Source organism: Neovison vison, chromosome 4 (assembly GCF_020171115.1).
Source record: "Neovison vison isolate M4711 chromosome 4, ASM_NN_V1, whole genome shotgun sequence".
Lineage (NCBI taxonomy): Eukaryota > Metazoa > Chordata > Mammalia > Carnivora > Mustelidae > Neogale > Neogale vison.
This window is the reverse complement of record NC_058094.1, coordinates 229711829-229735932: the sequence shown is the minus strand read 5'-3', so window position 1 is coordinate 229735932 and position 24104 is coordinate 229711829. Positions and strand designations below refer to the sequence as shown.

Below are 24104 nucleotides of genomic sequence, written 5' to 3'. Positions count from 1 at the left end.
CATCCCTCAGTTACCCTGCCCCCCTCCCACCTCCCCTCCAGCAACCCTCAGTTTGTTCCCTGGAGTAAAGAGTCTCATGGTTTGTGTTCCTCTCTGACCTGCTCCGTTTCCAACCTGGGCCGGTTCACCTCTCCTTAGGCAACCTGGTGGTCCCCCACTCCCGGGAGGTCACCATATTGATGCCGAACTTAGTGCGGACACCCGATCAGCATAGCGCACTACAGCCCAGAACTCCTGGGCTCAAGCGATCCTCCTGCCTCAGCCTCCCGAGTAGCTGGGACTACAGGCGCGTGCCACCGCGCCCGGCTGTGTTCCTCTCTGATTTCATCTTATTTCCCCCTCCCTTCTCCTATGATCATCTGTTTTGTTTCTTAATTTCCACGAGTGAAATCATGTGATAATTGTCTTTCTCTAATTGACTTATTTTGCTCAGCCTAATACCCTCTAGCTCCATCTCTGTTGTTGCAAATGGTAAGATTTCATCGTTTTTGATGGCCGAATGCTATTCCATTGTGTATATCACATCTTCTTTATCCATTCATCTGTCCATGGACATCTGGACTCTTCCCATAGTTTGGCTATTGTGGACACTGCCGCTATAAACATTGGGGCACACGTGCCCCTTTGGATCATTACGTTTGTATCCTTTGGATAAATACCTAGTAGTGCAATTGCTGGGTCGTAGGGTAGCTCTATAACTTTTTGAGGAACCTCCATCCTGTTTTGCAGAGTGGCTGCCCCAGCTTGCATTCCCATTACATTGCAGTGTAAGAGGTTCCCTTTTCTGAGAAGAAGGTCTTGGTGTGAATGCTGAAGGGAGTTAGCACTGACTCTGAACAGTAGGAAAGAGGATATAGAATAGGTAAAGAGGCTGGGCCTTGGCCTTGGGAAGGCAGCTATGCTCACCACTATACCACCAACGCAGGCCTTGGCCTTGGGGATTGGAGAGAGGAGGAAGCCAGGTTGTAGCCAAGAGCTCTTCAGGGAATGAAGCGGGGACAGGGTCTGGAAGGATGGGGTCGGGCTCCAAAGTCAAGCTCTTGAATGCCAAGTTAAGGAGTTTAATTTTATTCTACACTAAGTGAGAACAACTGCATTGCAGTGCACTGAACAGGGGAGAAAAACTGTTACAGGAAGATTTATGTTTTAGAGGGATGCAGAAAAGACTGTGTCAGTTGGGAGCCAGAGAGAACTGGGATCCCTCTCTCTACTTGGTTGGGGCTTGTTTGCACAGTAGCAGTTGGAGGATGCCCAGGGCTGGTAAGAAGGGACAAGCCCTGATGCACAAGCACTTTTCAAAGTAGCTTCATATATTCTACTGTTCTTTTGGCCAAAGCAAGTCACCTGTTCGGTCCCAGATTCAAGAGGGTGGAAAATAATCACTTCTTGATGGAAGGAGAGGCAATGCCACAAGGCAGACAGGAGAATGTCTGTCTCCTGTCTATAGGAATAGGAAGGGGTGAGCTTCTGGCTATTTTTGAAGCCTCCCACCCTGGGCTAGGGGCTAAAGAAAACAGAAAGCACTAGATGCTTGGGGGTTGGGCTAGAAAGAGCAGAAATGCATGCATCTACGTCCGGGAACACATTAAATATCATAATCTTAAAATCTGATCTGCTTACTCTAATTAACCCAGAAATTATGCAGATCATTTCGGACAAGTGTTTAACCCAGCTCTCAGAACCCGGGTGTCTAGAAAAACAGACTCAGAGACTTTGTCTTTCGGTCTCTGAGACATTTTAAAAATAAAAGTGAACATTGCATTTAAGCAGTTGGAAGCATTCCTGGTTTCTTATCAGCCTGTGGCAGCAGGGGCACTCCCTCAGAGCAAACCCCGTGTTCTGGTCCTCCCACTACCAACAATTTATAGCCTCCTGCATCACAGGCACGGTGTATGGGGTTGACACGCTTTTTGGAGACCTTAGAAACATTTTTTTTTTTTTAAGTCATGAGAAAACTTTTAACTCAAAATTGCAAAAGATACTGAAAAATCTAGATGCAGATACATCATTAAAATAATTTGAAAGCAATTTGTAGATTTTCTTACTTCCTTCGAGTTCTCAATTAGAGATGCCCCCCAAATCGCACAGCCAGCATCATTTAAGCGACCTCTCTGTAGTCAAATAAATCCCGAAGTAAAATGATAAATATCCAGCGAAAATAGAAAAAAAGACACTGAGCGTCCAGCGGGGATGAAGGACCGTGTTTGGTCTGCTAGGAGGTCCCCAATATGAGCGTCTGCCGAGGGCCTCCCGGGGGCGACTCCACGGGCTGGGCAAGGGCCTCGCACTCGGGGCTGTCCACGCTTTCCAGGCGGGAGACGCCGTTATCGGAGCCACGGGAGCCAGGTCCTTCCCGCCAGTGCCGCGGGAGACCTGCTGGCCCGCAGGCCGCGCCGGGCCACGAAGATCCCCTCCTGCCGGGAGCAACTGCACCGAGACTATGGCCGGCCGCCCCGTTATCCTTCTAAGAGGAAGAACCGGCTCCTGCCGCCCCACCAGGGTCGCGTCCCCGAGAGGCTGGGCACTGGGACCTGGCAGCCCGGCTCCGGCCTCCACCTCCTGGGGGCGTGGCCCTACCGCCCCGCCTCCAGTAGACCACGCCCCCCGGCGGCTCCCGTTAGTAAGGTGCCGCGGCGCGCTCGTCTGACGCGAAGCGCCTTCCTCTGACGTCAGGCCCCGCCCCGGCCCCGCCCCGCGCCCGCCCTCCGCAGCCTGAGCGGCTTCGCCTGAGGCGGCGGCTGGGGAGGCGTCTGAAGCGGCTGAGGCGGCGGCGGTGACCGGGGCTGCGGTCGCCGAGCCTGGGGACAGCGGTCCGCTGTCTGTCTGCTTCCGTCCCGGAGCGGCGGGCGATGGTGCGGCGGAGCGCGCGGACGCGGGCGGCGCGGCGGCGGGCATGAGGGAGGATGGAAGGGCAGGACGAGGTGTCGGCGCGGGAGCAGCACTTCCACAGCCAAGTGCGGGAGTCCACGGTGAGCCGGCCCGCGCCCCACCCCCCGCGGCCCCCGCGCCCCCGCGGCCGAGCTGGCAGCCGCCCCCCGTGCCCGGCGCTTCCGCCCTCCTCGCGCCCTGCGCCCCCCGGCCCCGCCGCCCCCATCTCCCGGGGCCGGCCGCGCCCTCGGCCACGCCCTCCGCCTTCCGTGCCCGGTGTCCCCCGATCCCCTGCCCCGCGACGCCCGCCCCCCGCGCCCGGTGTCCCCCTCCCCCGCCCCGCGCCCCCTCGCGGAAGCTCCGGTGGGCGCAGCACCCGCGCGGGCCGCTGGGCGCTCTTCTCGTCGCGGGGGGCGGACGCCAGCCCGGCGGACCCGCGAGCGTGCGGTGCCCGGTGGCGGGCCCGGGAGCCGAGCGTGCGCAGCCCGCCCCCCGGCCCCGCCGGCGTTGGCTCAGGTCCCTGCGGGTTGGGGGCGCCCGGCGCTGTGGGCCGCGCCCGCGGTGCTCGGGGGCCGCTCCCGGGAGCCGTCGCGCGGGGTTGCCTGTTCCGACCCGCGCTCGGCCTCGGGCACCCGTGTGCGCCTTCCGTCCCGCAGCGCAGCGCGCTGTGCGCGTGTCTGTGTCCCCGTGGCCGCGCGGGGACCGTGTTACGTGCGTGCGTGTGCGTGTGCGCGCGTGCTCGTCCCCTCTTCGGACCGCCGGCTCGCGCGTTCAGCCCCGCGTTCGGCCGCAGCGCCGGGAGCCGGGGAAGAAGCTGTGCTGCGGAATGTGTGTGGCCTCGGTCTCGGGGACTGGGACCGCCTGGCCGGGCCCTGGCTTGGAGCGGAGCGCATTCCGCGAGCGGCGGCCGTGCGACGGCGGCGCGGGGGCCCGGGCTTGGGGCCTGGGGCGCGCGCATGCGCCTCTCGCGGCCGGTGACCGGTTCCGAGCGCTCTGGCCCCGCGCGGCCGCGGCTCCGTGCGCCCCTTCGCCGGCTCGGCGCGTGCCGCGCTCTTGATTTCGCCGCCGCAGGCAGCGCGCCCTCGTCCTCTTATTTCCGACTTTGTTTTGCACAAAAAATTGTATATGCGCTTCCCTGACGATGAACGAGTTTGGGCACCTTTTCCTGCATGTGTGGCCGTTCGGAACGCTCCCGTGCAGCGTCTTAAGTCTCTCCCCATTTCAGATCAGTCCTGTAGTCGCTTCCGTACGGATTTGCAGGTTTTCCCTCTGCTTTCCGAGGACGGTGGTTGGGTCAGGTATATGTACTGCAGTTTGTTTTTCCCGTTTTGTGGATGTTTTAACACTCAACGACGTATCTTCTGATGGGAAATCCTTACTTTTCAGAGTTACTTTAACAGAAGTTGTTTTATGGTCAGTCCTGGCTCTGTCCTCTTCAAGAAGCCTTTGCCCGCCCCAAAACTGGGAGGACATTCTCTGTGTTCTCTAAATGCTCTCCCGATTTACTCTTCCCATTTCGATCTGCAGTTCACCTGGAATTTGTTTTTTGTGGATGTTTTGAGGTAGGAATCTTTATTTTTCCCCTGGATGTCCAGACCCTTTAGCACCATTTACGACCTTTGTCATGACTTAGGTCACTGTAATTGTGGGGGTTAATTTTGTGATCCACGTTGTTCCATTGATCTGTTTGCTTTTTGCCTTACTTTTTAGTTAATTACACAGTCCGTCATTTGGATCGAGAAGGGGACTTGCGTTGTGGTAGCCACGACCTTATTCCCTTTGCTACTCTGGAAACAGCCTAGTTGGGGTGCTCCTTTTAAAGTGCCTTAGTTCTGCCGCTTGTCCCCCCAGCTTTCTCCGAACCCGCACCTCTGGGTGGTGAATGCAGCCTCTGCAGAAGCTGTGCGGGTGCGAACAAGCCCGCGGGGTTTCCGGTCTTCGGCTTTCTTTTCTCAGATTATTCAGAGGGAATATAAATACTTGAGTTTTCTCTAAGACATGTTGCCAGTACTTTTATTGAACGATATTTGGGTTTTGCCCTGTAATGCTCTAAGTTTTACCTTTTTTTTTCTGATACAATATACATAGCAAGTGATTAACATTTTTTTAAGATTTTATTTATTTATTTGACAGACAGAGATCACAAGTAGGCAGAGAGGCAGGCAGAGAGAGAGGAAGGGAAGCAGACTCCCTGCTGAGCAGAGAGCCCGATGCGGGACTCGATCCCAGGACCCTGAGATCATGACCCAAGCCGAAGGCAGCGGCTTAACCCACTGAGCCACCCAGGCACCCGTGATTAACATTTTTAAGTGTACAGTTCATTGGCATTAAGTGCATTCACATGTTGTGCAACCATCTCTAGACCTTTGCTGTCATTCCACACTGAAACTGCCCCCGTGAGTCATTGACTCACCATTCCTTTCTCCTTCCAGCTCTTGGTAACCACGGCTCCACTTTTGTCTCCAAAAGTGCATGCATCTGACCAACGCAAGTATCTCACAGAAGTGGAATCACAGTATTTGTCCTTTCATGTCTGGCTTCTCGCACTCAGCATAAGGCTTTCAAGTTTCATGCATCTTGTAGCACGTGTCAGAATTTTTTTCCTTTTTAACATTAGATGACATTCACTCGTATTGACCTACGACGTTTTGTTTATCCATTCATTCATCACTGGACGTTTGGGTTGTTTCCTGGCCTTTGTAAATAGTGCTACTATGAACATGGGTGTACAAATACCTCTTCAAGACCTTGCTTTCAGTTCTTTTAGATAGATGCCTACCCAGAGGTGGAATTGGTGGGACCATATAAAAAAAAATTCTATGTTTAATTTTTTTGGGAACTGCCATGCGGTTTTCTGTAGTGGCTGTGCTTTTTCACAGCCCCACCAGCAGTGCTCCAGGATTCCAGCTTCTCCACCAACACGTATTGTTTTCTATTGTTTTAAAGTACAACAGTTGTTCTAATGGGTGTGCAGTGGCTTTTATTTGCATTTCCCTGATGATTAGTGATGTTGAGCACTATTTTATGTGCTTCCTGGCCATTTACATTTGTATATCTTCTTTGGAGAAATATCTGTTTGAGTCTTTTGCCTGTTTTGAATTGGGTGATTTTGTTGTTGACTTTCAGGAGTTCTTTATATATTCCCTTATTAAATGTCAGATTTGCAAATATTTTCTCCCATTCTGTGTGTTGCCTTTATACTCTATTGATAATGTTCTTTGATGTACAAAAGTTGTTAATTTTAATGAAGTTCATTTTATGCATTTTTTTCTTTTTTTGCCTGTGCTTTTAGTGTTATATTCAAGAGATCATCACCATGGGGCATCTGGGTGGCTCAGTCGGTTAAGTGACTGCCTTTGGCTCTGGTCATGATCCCAGAGTTCTGGGATAGAGCCCTGCATCAGGCTCCCTGCTCGGTGGGGAGTCCGCTTCTCCCTCTCCCTCTGCCTGCCTCTCTGCCTACTTGTACTCTCCATCTGTCAAATAAATTAAAAAAAAATCCTCACCAAATTCAATTTCATGAAAATGTCTTCCTATGTTTTCTTCTTAGAGTTTTAGAGTTTTAACTCTTAACATTTGGGGTCTTTGATCCATTTTGGGTTAATTTTTGTGTATTCTGTGGTGTTTAACTTATAAATACTCATGTAATAATTCTGTTTTGTCTTAAGTATTATGAATATTTCTGAATTCTCTTGTCAATTACTTCAGTGATTATGTAGCTAAAATCTGTTAACCAGGTGGTAATGATTTTTTTTCTTTCCTTCTTTTGCTGGCTCTTTTTCCTTTTTCTTTTGAACTTAAGATTCACAGAATTGGATTAATTATAATCCTGGGTTCATACACAATTTTTTCATTGTTTCATGTGTGACCTGCTTTTGATTAACCTATTTTTAAATAGTATGCACCCCACAAACTACTACCCAGGATACCAAAACATTGACTCGAGCTTATTAAATACCCAGCAGGACAAGTGAAATGTGGACTGTAATTTATATGTTCTTGTTCTTTATACCTTCCATTGCTGCACAGGCTCACTTGTCTTTTGGTCCATCTATTCTTTTTTTTTTTTTTTTTAGGTAGGCTCCACATCTAGCATGGAGCCCAACAGGGGCTTGAGCTCAGAACCCTGAGATCAAAGCCGGAGTTGAGATCAAGAGCTGGTTGCTTAACTGACTGAGCCACCCAGGCATCCTGTACTCTATTCTTTGAGTGCATTTACTTGGATGGTATCTTCAAGTGGTTTTCTTAATGTTGATGCCACTTTCACTGATACAGCTATTACTCTAAAATGGTCACAGATCAATAACTGTACATAACCATATTTATTTGGGGTACATAACAGTACCCCCCAAAATCCTCATAATACCTTCACTAAATTAATAATAAATTATAATAAATTAATAATAATAAATTAATAATAAATCATGTTTATTGAGTGCTTACCAGGTATCTCATTTGAGTCCCATAACAAGCACATGAAGTAGGTATTTTGCAGCATGTAGCCAAGGTGGCATAGTTAGCATGTGATGGAACGAGAGTTTGAATCCGGGCAGGCTGATTTCATAGCCTGTACTATATTTATAGTCCTATAAAATTTAAACCTCCACTGTAACAGGGTTATGTGGGATCCAGCTAGGTTGATTACATAAAATGCTTGTTGTAAGGCTAATGAAAGGACCAGGGAGAACCTATGAAACTATCTGGCTGGGAATTTTGGGGTCTAGCTGCACAATTTAAATTCTTCCTTATTCTGGCTGTAGCATTTTTGGGAACAGTTCTGGGGTTCACTAGAACTTTTACAACAGTGGAGATTTTAGGACCCCTAATTTACATGGTTTCCTTTTGGCCATATAGAGTGGGGATACAATGGAGATGCCAGGAATCATCTTCTCTCTACTTCTTCCATAGGTGAGTTTACCTGCCTTTTTCTACCAGGGTCTTGCCTTCATCTCCATGGCTCACTCCGTCTACTGCAGATAAAAACTTTAGCCCTTCCCTCTTGAGAATAGAGGTTGAGCAGAAGATGGAGCCAATGATCAATCTTGTATCTAATTTTGAAATGCAGTGTCTGGAGGTCTGTAGTCTTTTCTGAGCTTTGTCACTGTTCTCCAGCCGAAGACCATAGGAATATACTTGTAGTTGGACAAGTTAGGTTGATTGCATGTTGCAGTAAGGGGAAATGCATACCACCGGGAGCTGTGGGGTGTTTCGATAAGAAAACATTTGAAAGGAGCTTTTAAAAATAGGATTTGGGCTTGTGTTGGGTGATTTGGAAAGAATTTAAGGACATGGGGCTTTGATCTGTATTGGATGCTGTTAGGAAGCAGAGATAATTTTATGATTGAGTATCTTACTCTGATACAGAAGGAAAGAAAACTGGGTGGGGTGAAGCGGAAACTAATTGGAAAAGAAGCAAGTCATTCATATAAGCCATGGTGGGGAGATATTTGGTCATTTTTTTTTAAAAAAGATTTTATTTATTTATTTGTGCCCTTGAAGCGCTCCTGAAAGCTGTTTATTTTCAAGAGGAGAATCATCAAGACCTAGCTGTGAGGGGCGCCTGGGTGGCTCAGTGGGTTGAACCTCTGCCTTTGGCTCAGGTCATGGTCTCGGGGTCCTGGGATCGAGCCCTGCGTCGGGCTCTCTGCATGGCGGGGAGCTTGTTTCCTCCCTCTCTCTCTGCCTGCCTCTCTTGCCTGCTTGTGGTCTCTGTCTGTCAAATAAATAAATAAAATCTTAAAAAAAAAAAAAAAAAGACCTAGCTGTGAGTGCCTCACTCTGAGCTGCTAGTGTTTGTAGTGACAGCAAAGCCTAGCTTGGTAGCAGCAGGCCAGCTTCCAGATGTCAGGGGCTGCTTTTCTCTTTCTCAGTGTGGTCCATAAAGTCTTATATGGTATAGTATGGTATAGAATGGTGTAGTAGAGGCAAATCCAGTAGCTGACATATATTGATTTTATAACATAGGTGAGTAAAAAGGAATGGAATAGCGGTATAGAGGATTCTCTGTATTTGATTTTGCTAAACTGGGTTAAATGAACTTCCCCTGGTAGGTGGTACAGTAGCCCACAAAGATGTTCATGTGGTAATCTCTGGAACCCTGTATGTTATCATACATGGCAGAAGGGACTTTGCAGATGTGATTAAGTTAAGGGAGAGATTGTCCTAGATTATCTGGGTGAGTGCAGTGTAATCACAAGCATCCCTACAAGAGGGAGGTGGGAGAGTCAGAGTCAGAGAAAGAGATGTGACAATGAGCAGGGGGTGGTGTGAAGCACCTTGAAGGTAAGTTAAGGAACGTGAATAGCCTCCAGAAGCTGGAAATTCAAGGGAACGGATTCTCCCTAGAGTCCATAGAAGGAACTAGTCTTGCTGACATCTTGGTTTTAGCCCAGTGATACCCATGTTAGATTTGTGACCTTTAGAACTATGAGGTAGTAAATTTGTGTTAAGCACTGAGTTGTGGTAATTGGTTACAGCAGCCACTCAGAATCCTTCATCAGGAAGGAGGCTTTGACCTTCATTGCTCTCCCTGTGACTCTGCCTCACTTCTCTCTAGTTTTGTACTTGGGGTTGAAGGAGACTGAGGCATTTCTAATTGCATGTAAAATTTTTTTCTTTCTTTTTATTCTTTCTGTCTAAAGTAATAGTTGGAAGTACATTTCCTGAGAGGTATAGACTTTTCAAAGAATGCCATATCATTTCAGCACAATTTCTCGTGTTAGTTTTCCTTTTGTTTCCAAGCTAATTTATACGGTAGGATAGACTACATATTCTCTGAGAGCTCTATGCTTTTGTTTTATTCTGCATGGTATTTGTAAAAGGTAATTATAGATATTTACTCATGATGATAAGGTTTTGAAGATTACATATAAATACAGTAGTATAGGTTAATTTTCTGAAAACCTTGGTGGTAAGATAATTCAAAGAACATAAGGCATTAAAAGAAAACACACGAGGCGATAAAGTTCAGAGTTTATCTTTGAAACCCTTGTAAATGTTTTAATACTTAAGATGAAATGATTCAGAAAGGGCACACAATAAAGACAATAAATTCTAATTTTATGTATTTCTTGTGTGTTGGAATTTTCAGAATCCCCTTCCCTAGAATTTCAGTGGGATCCTTGTGATGCATTTTGGATTGTTTTGAAATAATATACATTATGAGAAGTACTTCCTTTAGTCTCTTTTTCCATCCAGATGGCTTTCTGATATATGGCTCAGAGTTGTTGACTCCTGGGACCAGCTCCTCACTCTCATTCCACTGGCACAGAAGAACTTGTGTGCTTGGAGGTGGGAGATGGTTTGGGTGCCTTTTCCCGTCGCTGGGTTGTAGAACCCTAGCTCTGCCTGTGACGACTCGACGTCAGAGCACTTATCTTTTATGTTCCTATTTTCCTTCTGTCCCCGCAAATGGTAGTGGAGTACCTTCTGCAGCTCAGATATGCCTTCCCAAGGTGACATTGTAGAAACCATTTCTCTGTCTTCCCACTTTACTTGTCTTTCTATTGCTGACCCATCTCCACCAGGAGTGACTTGAAATTTGGGGGTGCCAGAATTTTTTTTTTTTTAAAAAAAGCTTTGTAGAATTAAATTTGCATGAACTTCAAATTGTGTGAGGGGAACTTGAAGTTGGAGAGGGAATATAATATCATTTTATTTTCTTTGTTGATGTTTTTGTGGCAGGACTTGTGATAAAACTTGTGTTTCATTTGTGTAGGCCGTAGATTCTCTAGATAGAATTGTTAAAGTATTCTAATATTTAATTATATCAGTTTTTCACATACCTTCTTCGGGGCTTAGGCATCAGGAACATTCCACATACCTTTTACTAAATTAATTTTATTTTTAGGGAGAGAGGGAGAGAGTGTGTGGAGGGGAAGGGTAGAGGCAGAGGGAGAGAAAGAATTTTTTTTTTTTAATTTAAATTTAAATTTTTTTTTAAAGATTTTATTTATTTATTTGTCAGAGACAGAGGGAGAGAAAGCGAGCGAGCACAGGCAGACAAAGAGGCAGGTAGAGGCAGAGGGAGAAGCAGGCTCCCTGCTGAGCAAGGAGCCCGACACGGGACTCGATCCCAGGACCCTGGGATCATGACTTGAGCCGAAGGCAGCTGCTTAACCAACTGAGCCACCCAGGCGTCCCAAGAGAAAGAATTTTAAGCAGGCTCCCAGCACAGAGCCTGATACAGGATTCGATCTCATGATCCTGAGAGCATGACCTGAGACAAGACCAAGAGTCAGACGCTTAACTGAGCCACTTAGGTGCCCCCCACATACTCTTTAATGTGCATTTTTTGGCCTTTAGAAGTCATTCATTTGACATTAATTTTCCTCAAATCTATGTATCTTTCAAAGAACACCATAACTAAATATGGAATTTGACAAAAAGTTGACCAACTAGGACTGCAAGCAGGGTTGTTTCACTAGCATACTAATTCATGATTCTGTAGTGATTCTTTGGGATTGATGTATGAGTTTGTTGATATTGCATATTTGAATATCAAATGTATTATTGAGGCCTATACTGTTGTTATTCATAGTGTAATATTTTCCTTCAAAACCCCAAATTTTAACTATTTTATTGAGAGCCTGAGCTTTTCCTTATTGCACAGCAGTGCTGAAAGCTGAACAAGGAGGTACATTTGTTGGGTTTGGATTGGGGCAGTGTAGGTTCCAGTCATATCTTCACTATTTACTAGCTGTGTGACATTGGGAAAGTTCCTTAGTCTCTTTGGAACCTTAATTTTCTTGTCTATGAAAATAAGGCAAGCACCTTATTATCTTTGGTACAGTTGTAAATTGGACTCTTTTCTTAATCTCTTTGCTGTTTCATTATTAGTGTATGGAAATAATGCAGTATTAGTTTTATGAGACTGATGTCCTGCCTACTGCACTAAGGAGGTAGGTGCAGTATTTATTTACTTACAATGAACATGTAATATACTATTAGCCCCAGGGGTACAGGTCTGTGAATTGCCAGGTTTACACACTTCATAGCACTCACCATCGCACACACCCTCCCCAATGTCCATAACCCAACCACCCTCTCCCTACCCCCTCCCCCGGCAACCCTTAGTTTGTTTTGTGAGATTAAGAGTCTCTTATTGTTTGTCTCCCTCACAATCCCATTTTGTTTCATTTATTCCTTTCCTATCCCCCAAACCCCCCACGTTGCCTCTCAACTTTCTCATATCAGGGAGATCATATGATAATTGTCTTTCTCTGATTGACTTATTTTCCTCAGCATAATACCCTCTAGTTCCATCCACGTCATCACAAATGGCAAGATTTCATTTCTTTTGATGGCTGCATAGTATTCCATTGTGTGTGTGTGTGTGTGTGTGTGTGTGTGTATACCACATTTTCTTTATCCATTCATCTGTCAGTGGACATCTAGGTTCTTTCCATAATTCAGCTATTGTGGACATTGCAGGTGCAGTAGAGTTTTAAATGTGAATATAAGGATATTGAACCCATGTGCAATCACTGAAATTATGCAATTTATATTTAGCAGTACATATATGTATATATATTTTGTTCTCACCAGAACAGTGGAAATGCTGCACAAAAACGCAACTATTTTTTAAAAAATTTGATTGAGATGTGATTCACATATCATATAATTCATCCAGTTCAGTGGCTTTTAGTATATTTAAGAGTTGTGTAGCCATCACCACAATCTAATCCTAGAATATTTTTATTTATCTCCAGGGGAAGCCCTATGCACATTAGCAGTCCTTCCCCATTTCCCTCTGAATTCTCTTCCCTCCAGTCCTTGGCAACAGCTAATCTACTTTCTGTATGGATTGGCCCATTCTGGGTATTTCATGTAAAGTGAATCATGCAATGTGTGTTTTTTTGGTGTGTCTAGCTTCATTCCATTAGCATGATGTTTTTGGGATTCATCCGCATTGTAGCATGCATCAATACTTCATTCTTTTTTGTGGCCAAATAATATTTCATTGTGTGGATGTGCCACATTATGTTTATTCATTCTTTAGTTGATGGACCTTTAGGTTTTTTCCCACTTTTTGGCTCTTACGAAAAATGCTGCTGTGAACATTGATGTACAAGTTTTTGCTGTGGATGTATGTTTTCATTTTTCTTGGGTGGAATTGCTGCGTTGTTTGATACCTCTGTGTTTAATATTTTGAGGAACTGTCAAACTGTTTTCCAAAGTTGGAGCACCATTTCACTTTTCTATCTACAAACATTTCAGTTTTTCTGCATCGTCTTTAACACTTGTTATTAACTGCCATTTTAATTTTTTTTAAAATATTTTATTTATTTATTTGGCATAGAGAGGGAGAGAGCACAAGCAGGTGGAATGGCAGGCAAAGGGAGAGGGAGGCAGAGGGAGAGGGAGAAGAAGTAGGCTCCCGCTGAGCAGAGAGCCCAACATGGGGTTTGATTCCAGGATCCTGGGATCAGGCATGACCTGAGCCGAAGGCAGACACTTAATTGATTGAGCCACCCAGGCACCCCTTGTTTTTTTTTTTTTTTTTAAGATTTTATTTATTTATTTGACAGAGAGACAGAGGGGGACTACAAGCAGGGGGAGTGGGAGAGGAAGAAGCAGTCTTCCCACTGAGCAGGGATCCCGGGACCTTGGGATAATAACCTGAGCCCAAGGCAAATGCTTAACAACTTAGCCACCCAGGCGAGTCCCCCTTGATTTTTAATTACAGTCATATGGTGAGTATGAAGTGTTCTCATTGTGTATGTGTGTGTTTTAAAGTTTTATTTAAATAATCTCTACACCCCACGTGGGACTTGAACTCACAACCCCAAGATCAAGAGTTGTTCTCTCTTCTGACTGAGACAGCCACATACCCCTCATTGTGGTCTTGATTTGCATTTCCCTAATGACTAATGATGTTGAACATCTTCACATCTGTTTATTGGTCATTTGTGTTATCTTCTTTGGCAGAATGTCTATTCAGCTTTGTCCTTTTTCAAATTGGGTTCTCTTTTCTTCTTATTTTTGAGTTGTAAGAAATCCTCATATATTTTGGACATCATGCCCTTATCAAACATATGACTTGCATATATTTTCTTCTATTCTGTGGCTCATCTTTTCACTTTCTTGATTGCACAACAAAAGTTTTTAATCTTGTTCAAATACAATTCATTTATAAATTTTTTTAATCACTTTTGTATTTAAGTCATATTTTAGAAAGCCTTGCCAACCAAAGGTCATAAAGACTCTTATACTTTTTTCCAAGAATTTTACAATTTTAGCTGTCACATTTATATGTGTGATTCACTTTGAGTTAATTCTTGTGTATGATAAAGAAAGGGGCGTATCTGTTTTGGTGATCTGTCTCTTTAGATCTCTAGCTCACTTTTTAATTTTTTTTTTTTTTGAGTTTTAAGAGTTCTTTCTGTATTTTGGGTTCAACTTCTTGAACTGGCTATGTGTTTTATACAAATTTCCACCAGCCGTGGCTTGTCTTATCTTAACCAGTGTCTTTCACAGGGCAGAAGTTGTTAATTATAATCCTATCCAATTTATTATTATTTTTTAAATAAACTATGCTTTTCAAGTTGTATCTAAAGTCATTGTCAAACCCAGGATCACCTGCATTTCTTGCAGTTTCATGTTTTACATTTAAGACTGATCTATTTTGAGTTAATTTTCGTGAAAGTTATAGGGTCTGTGTCTAGATTAATTTTCTTTATATATATTTTTTAAATAAATTCAGTTAGCAAACATATAGTATATCATAGTTTTAGATGTAATTTTCAATAGTTCATCAGTTATGTATAGCACAGTGCTCATCACATCACATGCCTTCCTTAATGCCTGTCATCCAGTCACCCCATCCCCCACTCACCTCCCCTCCTGCAACCCTCAGTTTGTTTCCTATAGTTAAGAGTCTCGCATAGTTTTTCTCCTTCTCTGATGACTTCTCATTCAGTTGTCCCTCCTTTCCCTATGATCCTTGGTGCTGTTTCTTATATTCCACGTATGAATAAAACCATGTGGCAGTTGCCTTTCTCTGATTGATTGATTTCTCTCAGTATAATACCCTCCAGTTCCATCCATGTAGATGTAAATGTTAAGTATTCATCCTAATGGCTAATATTCCTTTGTATGTATATGTATATTATCTATCTATGTATCTCACATTTTCTTTATCCCTTCATCTGTCTGTGGACATCTCTGCTCTTTCCATAGTTTGGCTATTATGGACATTGCTCCTATAAACACTGGGGTGCAGGTGCCCCTTCGGATCATTACATTTGTATCTTTAGGGTAAATGCCCAGTAGTGCAATTGCTGGGTTGGAGGGTAGCTCTATTTGCAGCTTTTTTTTTTTTTTTTAATCTCTTTATTTATTTATTTATTTATTTTCCAATTTATTTATTTTCAGAAAAACAGTATTCATTATTTTTTCACTACACCCAGTGCTCCATGCAAGCCGTGCCCTCTATAATACCCACCACCTGGTACCCCAACCTCCCACTCCCCCGCCACTTCAAACCCCTCAGATTGTTTTTCAGAGTCCATAGTCTCTCATGGTTCACCTCCCCTTCCAATTTACCCAAAAGCACATACCCTCCCCAATGTCCATAACCCTACCCCCCTTCTCTCAACCCCCCTCCCCCCAGCAACCCACAGTTTGTTTCGTGAGATTAAGAGTCACTTATGGTTTGTCTCCCTCCCTATCCCATCTTGTTTCATGGATTCTTCTCCTACCCACTTAAGCCCCCATGTTGCATCAACACTTCCTCATATTAGGGAGATCATATGATAGTTATCTTTCTCCGCTTGACTTATTTCGCTAAGCATGATACGCTCTAGCTTTTTGAAGAGTCTCTCACTTTTCCAAAGTGGCTGCACCAGCTGGCATTTCTGCCAACACAGTAGGAGCATTTCCCTTTCTCTGCATTCTTAACAACATTTGTTGTTTCCTGACTTGTTAATTTTAGCGATTCTGACTGGTGTGTGATGGTATCTCATTGTGGTTTTGATTTGTATTTCCTGAATGTATATGCTGAGTGATTTGGAACATCTTTTCATGTGTCTGTTGGGCAGAAATGTCTGTTCATGTCTTCTGCCCATTTCTTGATTGGATTATTTGTTCTCTGGCTGTTGAGTGTGGTAAGTTCTTTATAGATTTTGGATACTAGTCTTTTATCTGATTATGTCATTTGCAAATATCTTCTCTCATTATGTTGGTTTTTTGGTTTTGTCGACTCTTTCCTTTGCTGTGCAAAAGCCTTTTATCTTGATGAAGTCCCAATAGTTCATTTTTGCCTTTGTTTCCCTTGCCTTTGAAGACATGTCCAGCAAGAATTTGCTGCAGCTGAGGTTGAAGAGGTTGCTGCCTGTGTTCTCCTCTAGGATTTTGATGGATCCCTGTCTCCCAGTTAGGTCTTTTATCCATTTGAGTCTATTTTTGTGTATGGTTTAAAGAAATGGTACAGTTTCATTCTTCTGCAGTGGCTATGAAATTTCCTCAACACCATTAACTGAAGAGCCTTTGGATATTCTTTCCTACTTTGTCAAAGATTAGTTGACCATAGAGTTGAAGATTCTTTTCTGGGTTCTTTATTCTGTTCCATTGATCTGTGTGTCTGTTTTGTGCCAGTACCATACTGTCTTGATGATTACAGCTTTGTAATAGAGCTTGAAGTCTGGAATTGTGATGCCACCAGGTTTTTTTCTTTTTCAGCATTCCTTTAGCTATTCAGGTCTTTTCTGTTTCCATACAAATATTAGGAATGTTTGTTTCAGTTCTGTGAAAAAAGTTGATGGTATGACAATATTTGTTTTTCCAGTCTATAAGCATGGGATGTTTTTCCATTTCTTTGTGTCTTTCTCAACTTCTTTCATGAATGTTCTATAGTTTTCTGAATATAGATCCTTTGCTTCTTCAGTTAGGTTTATTCCTAGGTATGTTAACAGTTTTTGTTGTAATTGTAAATGGGATAGACTTCTTAATTTTTCTTCCTTCTGTCTCATTGTTAGTGTATACAAATGCAACTAATTTCTGTGCCTTGATTTTATATCCTGCCAACTCTGCTTAATTCCTGTATGAGTTCTAGCAAGTTGGAGTGGAGTCTTTTGGATTTTCCATGTAGAGTATCATCTGCAAAGAGTGGGAGTTTGATTTCTTCTTTGCCTGTTTGGATGGCTTTTATTTCTTTTTGTTGTCTGGTTGCTGAGGGTGGGACTTCCAGTACTATGTTGAACAGCACTGGTGAGAGTGGACATTCCTGCAGTGTTACTGACCTAGAGGAAAAGCTCTCAGTTTTTCCCCATTGAGAATGATATTCGCTGTGGGTTTTTCATATATGGTTTTTATGATGTTGATGTATGTTCTCTCTATCCCTACACTGAAGAGTTTTTTTTTTTTTTTAAGAGGGAGAGAGGGAGCGAGAGCGAGCACAGGCAGACAGAATGGCAGGCAGAGACAGAGGGAGAAGCAGGCTCCCTGCCAAGCAAGGAGCCCGATGTGGGACTCCATCCCAGGACGCTGGGATCATGACCTGAGCCGAAGGCAGATGCTTAACAAATTGAGCCACCCAGGTGTCCCTACACTGAAGAGTTTTAATCAAGAAAGGATGCTGTACTTGGTTAAATGGTTTTTTTGCATCTGTTGAGAGTATCATACGGTTCTTGTCCTTTTTATTTATGTAGTATATCACATTGATTGATTTGTGGATGTTGAACCACCCTTGCAGCCCAGGAATAAATCCCACTTGGTCATGGTGAGTAATCCTTTTAGTGTACTATTGGATCCTATTGGCTAGTATTTTGGTGAAAATTTTTGCATCCATGTTCATCAGGGGTATGGGTCTGTAATTCTCCTTTTGGGTGGGGTCTTTGTCTGGTTTTGGGATCAAGGTAATTGTGGCCTCATAGAGAGAGTCTGAAAGTTTTCATTCAATTTCTATTTTTGAAATAGCTTCAGAAGAATAGGTATTAATTCTTCTGTAAATTGTTTGGTAGAATTCCCCTGGGAAGCCATCTGGCCCTGGGCTTTTGTTTGTTGGGAGATTTTTGATCACTGCTTCAGTTTCCTTGCTGGTTATGGATCTGTTCAGGTTTTCTATTTCTTCCTGGTTCAGTTTTGGTAGTTTACATGTCTCTAGGAATGCATCCATTTCTTGCAGATCGCCTATTTTGTTGGCATATAGTTGCTCATAATAGGTTCTTATAATTGTTTACATTTCTTCGATGTTGGTTGTGATTGCTCCTCTTTCATTCATGATTTTATGTATTTGTGTCCTTTCTCTTTTCTTTCCGATAAGTCTGGCCAGGGGTTTATCAATCTTACTCATTCTTTAAAAGAACTAGCTCTAGTTTCATTGATTTGTTCTATTGTTCTTTTGGTTTCTAGTTCATTGATTTCTACTCTAATCTTTATTATTACTCGTCTCCTGCTTGGTTTAGGCTTTATTTGCTGTTTTTTCTCCAACTCCTTTAGGTGTAAGATTAACTTGTGTATTGGAGACTTTTCTAATTTTTTGAGAAAGGCTTGTATTGTTTTGTACTTTACTCTTAGGACTGCCTTTGCTGTCACAAATCCCAAAGTTTTTGAACAGTTATGTTTTCATTTTCATTTGTTTCCATAAATTTTTTTAAATTCTTTAATTTCCTGGTTGACCCATTCATTGGTAAGATGCTCTTTAACCTCCATGTACTTCAGTTCTTTCCAAATTTCCTCTTGTGAATGAGTTCAAGTTTCATAAGATTGTGGTTTGAAAATATGCAGGGGATAATCCCAGTCTTTTTGTACTGGTTGAGACCTGATTTGTATCCCAGTATGTGATCTATTCTGGAGAAGGTTCCACGTGCACTTGAAAACAATGTGTATTCTGTTGCTTTACGATGGAATGCTCTGTATATATCTGTGAAGTCCATCTGGTCTAGTGTGTCATTCAAAGCCCTTGTTTCCATGTTGATCTTCTGCTCAAATGATCGGTGCATTGTTGTGAGTGGACTGTTGAAGTGTCCCCTACTATTATTGTATTATTATCAGTGTGTTTCTTTAATTTGGTTATGAATTGGTTTATATAATTGGCTGCTCCCAAATTAGGCACATAAAAATATTTATAATCATTAGATCTTCTTGTTGGATAGACCCTTTAATTATGATAATAGTGTCCCTCTTCATTCCTTACTACTGTCTTTGGTTTAAAATTTAATTTGTCTAATGTGAGGATTGCTACCCCAGCTTTCTTTTGAGGTCCATTGACATGATAAATGGTTCTCCACCTCCTTACTTTCAATGTGGAGGTGTCTTTAGGTCTAAAATGAGTCTCTTGTAGACAGCATATGGATGGGTCTTGCCTTATTTTTTCTTTTTTTTAAATCCATTCTGATGCCCTGTGTCTTTTGATTGGAGCATTTAGCCCATTTACATTCAGAGTCAGTATAGAAAGATGAATTTAGTGCCACTGTATTACCTGTAAAGTTTCTATTTCTATAGATTGTTTCTTTCTGGTCTGTGTTACTTGTGGGCTCTCTCTTTGCGAACAGGATCCCCTTTAATATTTCTTGCAGGGCTGGTTTAGTGGTCCCAAATACTTTTAATTTCTGTTTGTACTAGAGCTCTTTATCTCTCCTTTCATTCTCTTTCATTCTGAATGACAGCCTTGCTGGATAAAGTATTCTTGTCTGCATATTTTTCTCATTTAGTACCCTGAATAAATCATGTCAGCCCTTTCTGGCTTGCCAGATCTCTGTGGATAGGTCTGCTGCCAGCCTAATGTTTCTACCCCTGTAGGTGAAGATCCCCTTGACTTGAGCTGCTTTCAGGATTTTTCTTTTTATCTCTGAAATTTGCGAGCTTCACTATTATGTTGGAGTATTGATATTTTTTTTAATTGATTTTTGAGAGTGGTCCAGTCTACCTCATGGACTTGAATGCCTGTTTCCTTCCCCAGATTAGAGAATTTCTCAGCTCTGATTTGCTCAAATATACCTTCTGTCCCTCTCTCTCTTTCTTCTTCTTCAGGGACACCAATAATTCTAATATTGTTTCACTTTATGGTATTGCTGCCTCTCCCCCCACTAATACTTGCTCTCTCACTCTCAAATAAATAAAATCTTTTTTTTTTTTAAGATTTTATTTATTTATTTGACAGGGAGAGACACAGTGAGAGAGGGAACACAAGCACGGAGAGTGGGAGAGGGAAGAGCAGGCTTCCCACCAAGCAGGGAGCCTGATGTGGGGCTCAATCCCAGGACCCTGGGATCATGACCTGAGCCAAAGGCAGACGCTTAATGACTGAGCCACCCAGGCATCCCTAAATAAAATCTTAAAAAAATATATCAACCATAACCCAAGTGAAATACACGTTAGAGAAATCTGAGGAGGTCGGAAACCAAAAAAGAAAAGAAAAAGAAAAAGTGGGGAAAAAGAATATAATCTCCCAGGTGGACAAAACAGGGCGATCTTCTTGGTCCTGGGTGTATTTGGTCTGTTAGAAGACACTAACTCCCAAAGTTGTAAAGAAAGCATAGCTTATCTCTGTACAAAAATAAAATTGAATACAGTGAAGGGAAGCCAAAAATGAAGACTATATCTATAAAATGCTAATATAATTGGAAGGGGAGATGAACCATGAGAGACTATGGACTCTGAAAAACAATCTGCGGGGTTTGAAGTGGCGGGGGGGTGGGAGGTTGGGGTACCAGGTGGTGGGTATTATAAAGGGCACAGCTTGCATGGAGCACTGGGTGTGGTGAAAAAATAATGAATACTGTTTTTCTGAAAATAAATAAATTGGAAAAAAAATGCTAATATAAAAGTGAAAGTTAAAAAAAGACTTAAAAACAGAGTTGATAAAAACCAGAAACTAGTTGAAAAGGAAAAAAGAAAAAAGAAAAGGAAATTTTAAATGGAAAGAAGAATCATGAAAAAAACCCTCGAATTGAGAGTTTTGCAGTTCTGTGTGTTCAGTAAACTTGGTATTCGCCTGCTGTTCTTGCTGGTCTTCTGGGGGAGGGGCCTGCTGCACTGACTCTCAAGTGTCTTTGCTTGGGCGAAGTTTGCACTACCCTTTGCCGGGGGACTGAGCTCAGTGTAAGCCGCTTGGGGTTGTTCTATGTGACTTTAGTTGCTGGAAGGCTTTGTGCGCTGCTTGAGAGGATGAAGATGGCCGTGCCCTAATTCCAGCCGTGGAACTGAAAGATTGTGGCCCCTTTCTTCAGTAAGCCCTCAGGGAGAAGTGATCTTACTTTTGTGTGTGCCAAACTCCGCAGACTCCCGCAGTGCCCACCCACACCGCTCCTCCCCAGGGGAAGGGGAAGGCAGAAGGTCACTGAGCTTCTGCCCTTTGCAGGGCCTCTGTACAGAGAGTGGTCGCCAGATTATACCAGAGTTCATGGCAAACCAAGCTAAGAGCCCACTCCTGGGCTCACTGGCTGTAGCTGATTTCCCTGCTCCAATGCTTGGGAACTCTGCCGGCTCAGGCACCCTGTTCTTTCTGTGACCTGTGACCTGAGACCACCCTGTCCCACCCAGGATTCTGCCCCACTTTGCCACCTGAGCCCTTTTCAGGCAGGGGCATCTATCACTGGAGCAGACTTCTAAAAGTTCAGATAGCTATATCACTTTCCTGTAGCTGGCATATGCTAAATAAGATGGAAATTAATGACAGTTCCTTAAATATTTGTTAAAAAACCAAGAGGAAGCATTATACTAAATGTGGAAACCGAAAAGCCATTTCCATTATCAAGAGAAAAAAGACAGATATGTTTGCTCTTATTAGCATTGGACATTATTTTCAGGATTCTGGGGGAATTCAGAAGGCTAAGAAAATTAATATTGATTATAATTATTAGAAAAGAAGGTGATCTCTTTTAACTAGTGATATGATTGCATAACTAGAAAAACCACGAGATTCTGAAATTATGAGTGTGTTTGGTAAACTGACTAGAAACAATTTAACTATATCTAAGTGAAGAGCTTTTCTCTATACTAGCAATCACCAGCCACAAGTCAGAATAGTAAAAATACTTTATTCACATTAGCAATAAAAACTGTGAAACAGAACTAAACATGAAAGGAATAAAGACTATATGCAGAAAACCATAAAAATCTTATGAAGGGTATGCAACATGATCTAACAAATGAAACAATAGTCCACATTTCTGGAGGGAAAGACAAGCAAATATCATGCAAATGTTAACTCTTCCAAAATTATATATTTAATGCAGTTGCATTTAGAGTCAGAGTTTTATTTGGAATTGAATAAAAATGATCTTAAAGTTTTTATGGAAGATTGTTTAAATTTTTGCCTCCCAAAAAACCAACCAACCTGAAGCTAGCCTAGGAAATTATGAAAAATGAAACTCTTGGAGAGAAATTTGCCCAGAGAGCAATTAAGCTGTCTAATCATTATTATTAAAAATTCATGATAAAAGACCTCAATGTGAGACAAGAATCCATCAGAATCTTAGAGGAGAACATAGGCAGTAATCTCTTTGATATCAGCCACAGCAACTTCTTTCAAGATACGTCTCCAAAGGCAAAGGAAACAAAAGCGAAAATAAACTTCTGGGACTTCATCAAAATCAAAAGCTTCTGCACAGCAAAGGAAACAGTCAACAAAACAAAGAGGCAACCCACGGAATGGGAGAAGATATTTGCAAATGACAGTACAGACAAAAGGTTGATATCCAGGATCTGTAATGAACTCCTCAAACTCAACCCACACGAAACAGACAAACACATCAAAAAATGGGCAGAAGATATGAACAGACACTTCTCCAATCAAGACATACAAATGGCTATCAGACACATGAAAAAATGCTCATCATCATTAGCCCTCAGGGAGATTCAAATTAAAACCACATTGAGATATCACCTTACACCAGTTAGAATGGCCAAAATTAACAAAACAGGAAACAACATGTGTTGGAGAGGATGTGGAGAAAGGGGATCCCTCTTACACTGTTGGTGGGAATGCAAGTTGGTGCAGCCTCTTTGGAGAACAGTGTGGAGATTCCTCAAGAAATTAAAAATAGAGCTTCCCTACGACCCTGCAATTGCACTCCTGGGTATTTACCCCAAAGATACAGATGTCGTGAAAAGAAGGGCCATCTGTACCCCAATGTTTATAGCAGCAATGGCCACAGTCGCCAAACTATGGAAAGAACCAAGATGCCCTTCAACGGATGAATGGATAAGGAAGATGTGGTCCATATACACTATGGAGTATTATGCCTCCATCAGAAAGGACGAATACCCAACTTTTGTAGCAACATGGACGGGACTGGAAAAGATTATGCTGAGTGAAATAAGTCAAGCAGAGAGAGTCAATTATCATATGGTTTCACTTATTTGTGGAGCATAACAAATAGCATGGAGGACAAGGGGCGTTAGAGAGGAGTAGGGAATTTGGGTAAATTGGAAGGGGAGGTGAACCATGAGAAACTATGGACTCTGAAAAACAGTCTGAGGGGTTTGAAGTGGCGGGGGGGATGGGAGGTTGGGGTACCAGGTGGTGGGTATTATAGAGGGCACAGCTTGCATGGAGCACTGGGTGTGGTGAAAAAATAATGAATACTGTTTTTCTGAAAATAAATAAATTGGAAAAAAAAATTCATGTTGTTGTTATAGGAGTTGGCAAAGAGAACAAAGAAACATAATGGAGAGTAAGAACTATGTCCTAGCATACTCGGGAATGCAGTCTACAGCAACAACAGTTATTGACAGTGGGAAAAGGTGGTTGATTTAATAAATTGTTTTGGCCTAATCACTCACCATTTAGGAACAAAATGTGAACTTGAACTCCCATGTCATACATAAGAAATAAGTTCCAGGGGCGCCTGGGTGGCTCAGTGGGTTAAAGCCTCTGCCTTCGGCTCAGGTCATGATCCCAGGGTCCTGGGATCGGGCCCACATCCGGCTCTCTGTTCAGCAGGGAGCCTGCTTCCTTCCTCTCTCTCTGCCTGCCTCTCTGCCTACTTGTGATCTCTGTCTGTCAAATAAATAAATAAAATCCTTAAAAAAACAAAAAAAAAGAGGTTCCATATGGATTAGAGACTTACATGTAAAAATAATTTTTTAGGAGAACTAGCCTATACTTCCGATTACACATGTTGTGGAATATTTTGGAGCCAGTAGGAATGGAAAGCTACACACCAGACTGTTCTTCCTGCTGGCTACCTGAGCAGATGAAAAAGTTGTCAGAGAGGGAGAGTGTGTAATATAAGTATGATTATAAACCAGAAATAATAGAGAAAAAATTAAAAGAAATTGCTATATAAAAC

General features: G+C 42.9%; 1 protein-coding gene across 3 annotated transcripts in view; it reads left to right on the top strand.

The window, feature by feature from the left end:
• Nucleotides 1–2763: 2763 nt before the first annotated feature.
• Nucleotides 2764–24104, top strand: part of LMBR1 (limb development membrane protein 1) — a 164388-nt gene continuing 143047 nt past the window's right edge. For all 3 annotated transcript variants that reach the window (XM_044246920.1, XM_044246918.1, XM_044246917.1), the window contains exon 1: nucleotides 2764–2969. In XM_044246920.1, the coding sequence (XP_044102855.1) occupies nucleotides 2894–2969 (76 nt within the window). In that variant the 5' untranslated portion in view covers nucleotides 2764–2893. The remainder of the gene's footprint in view (nucleotides 2970–24104) is intronic.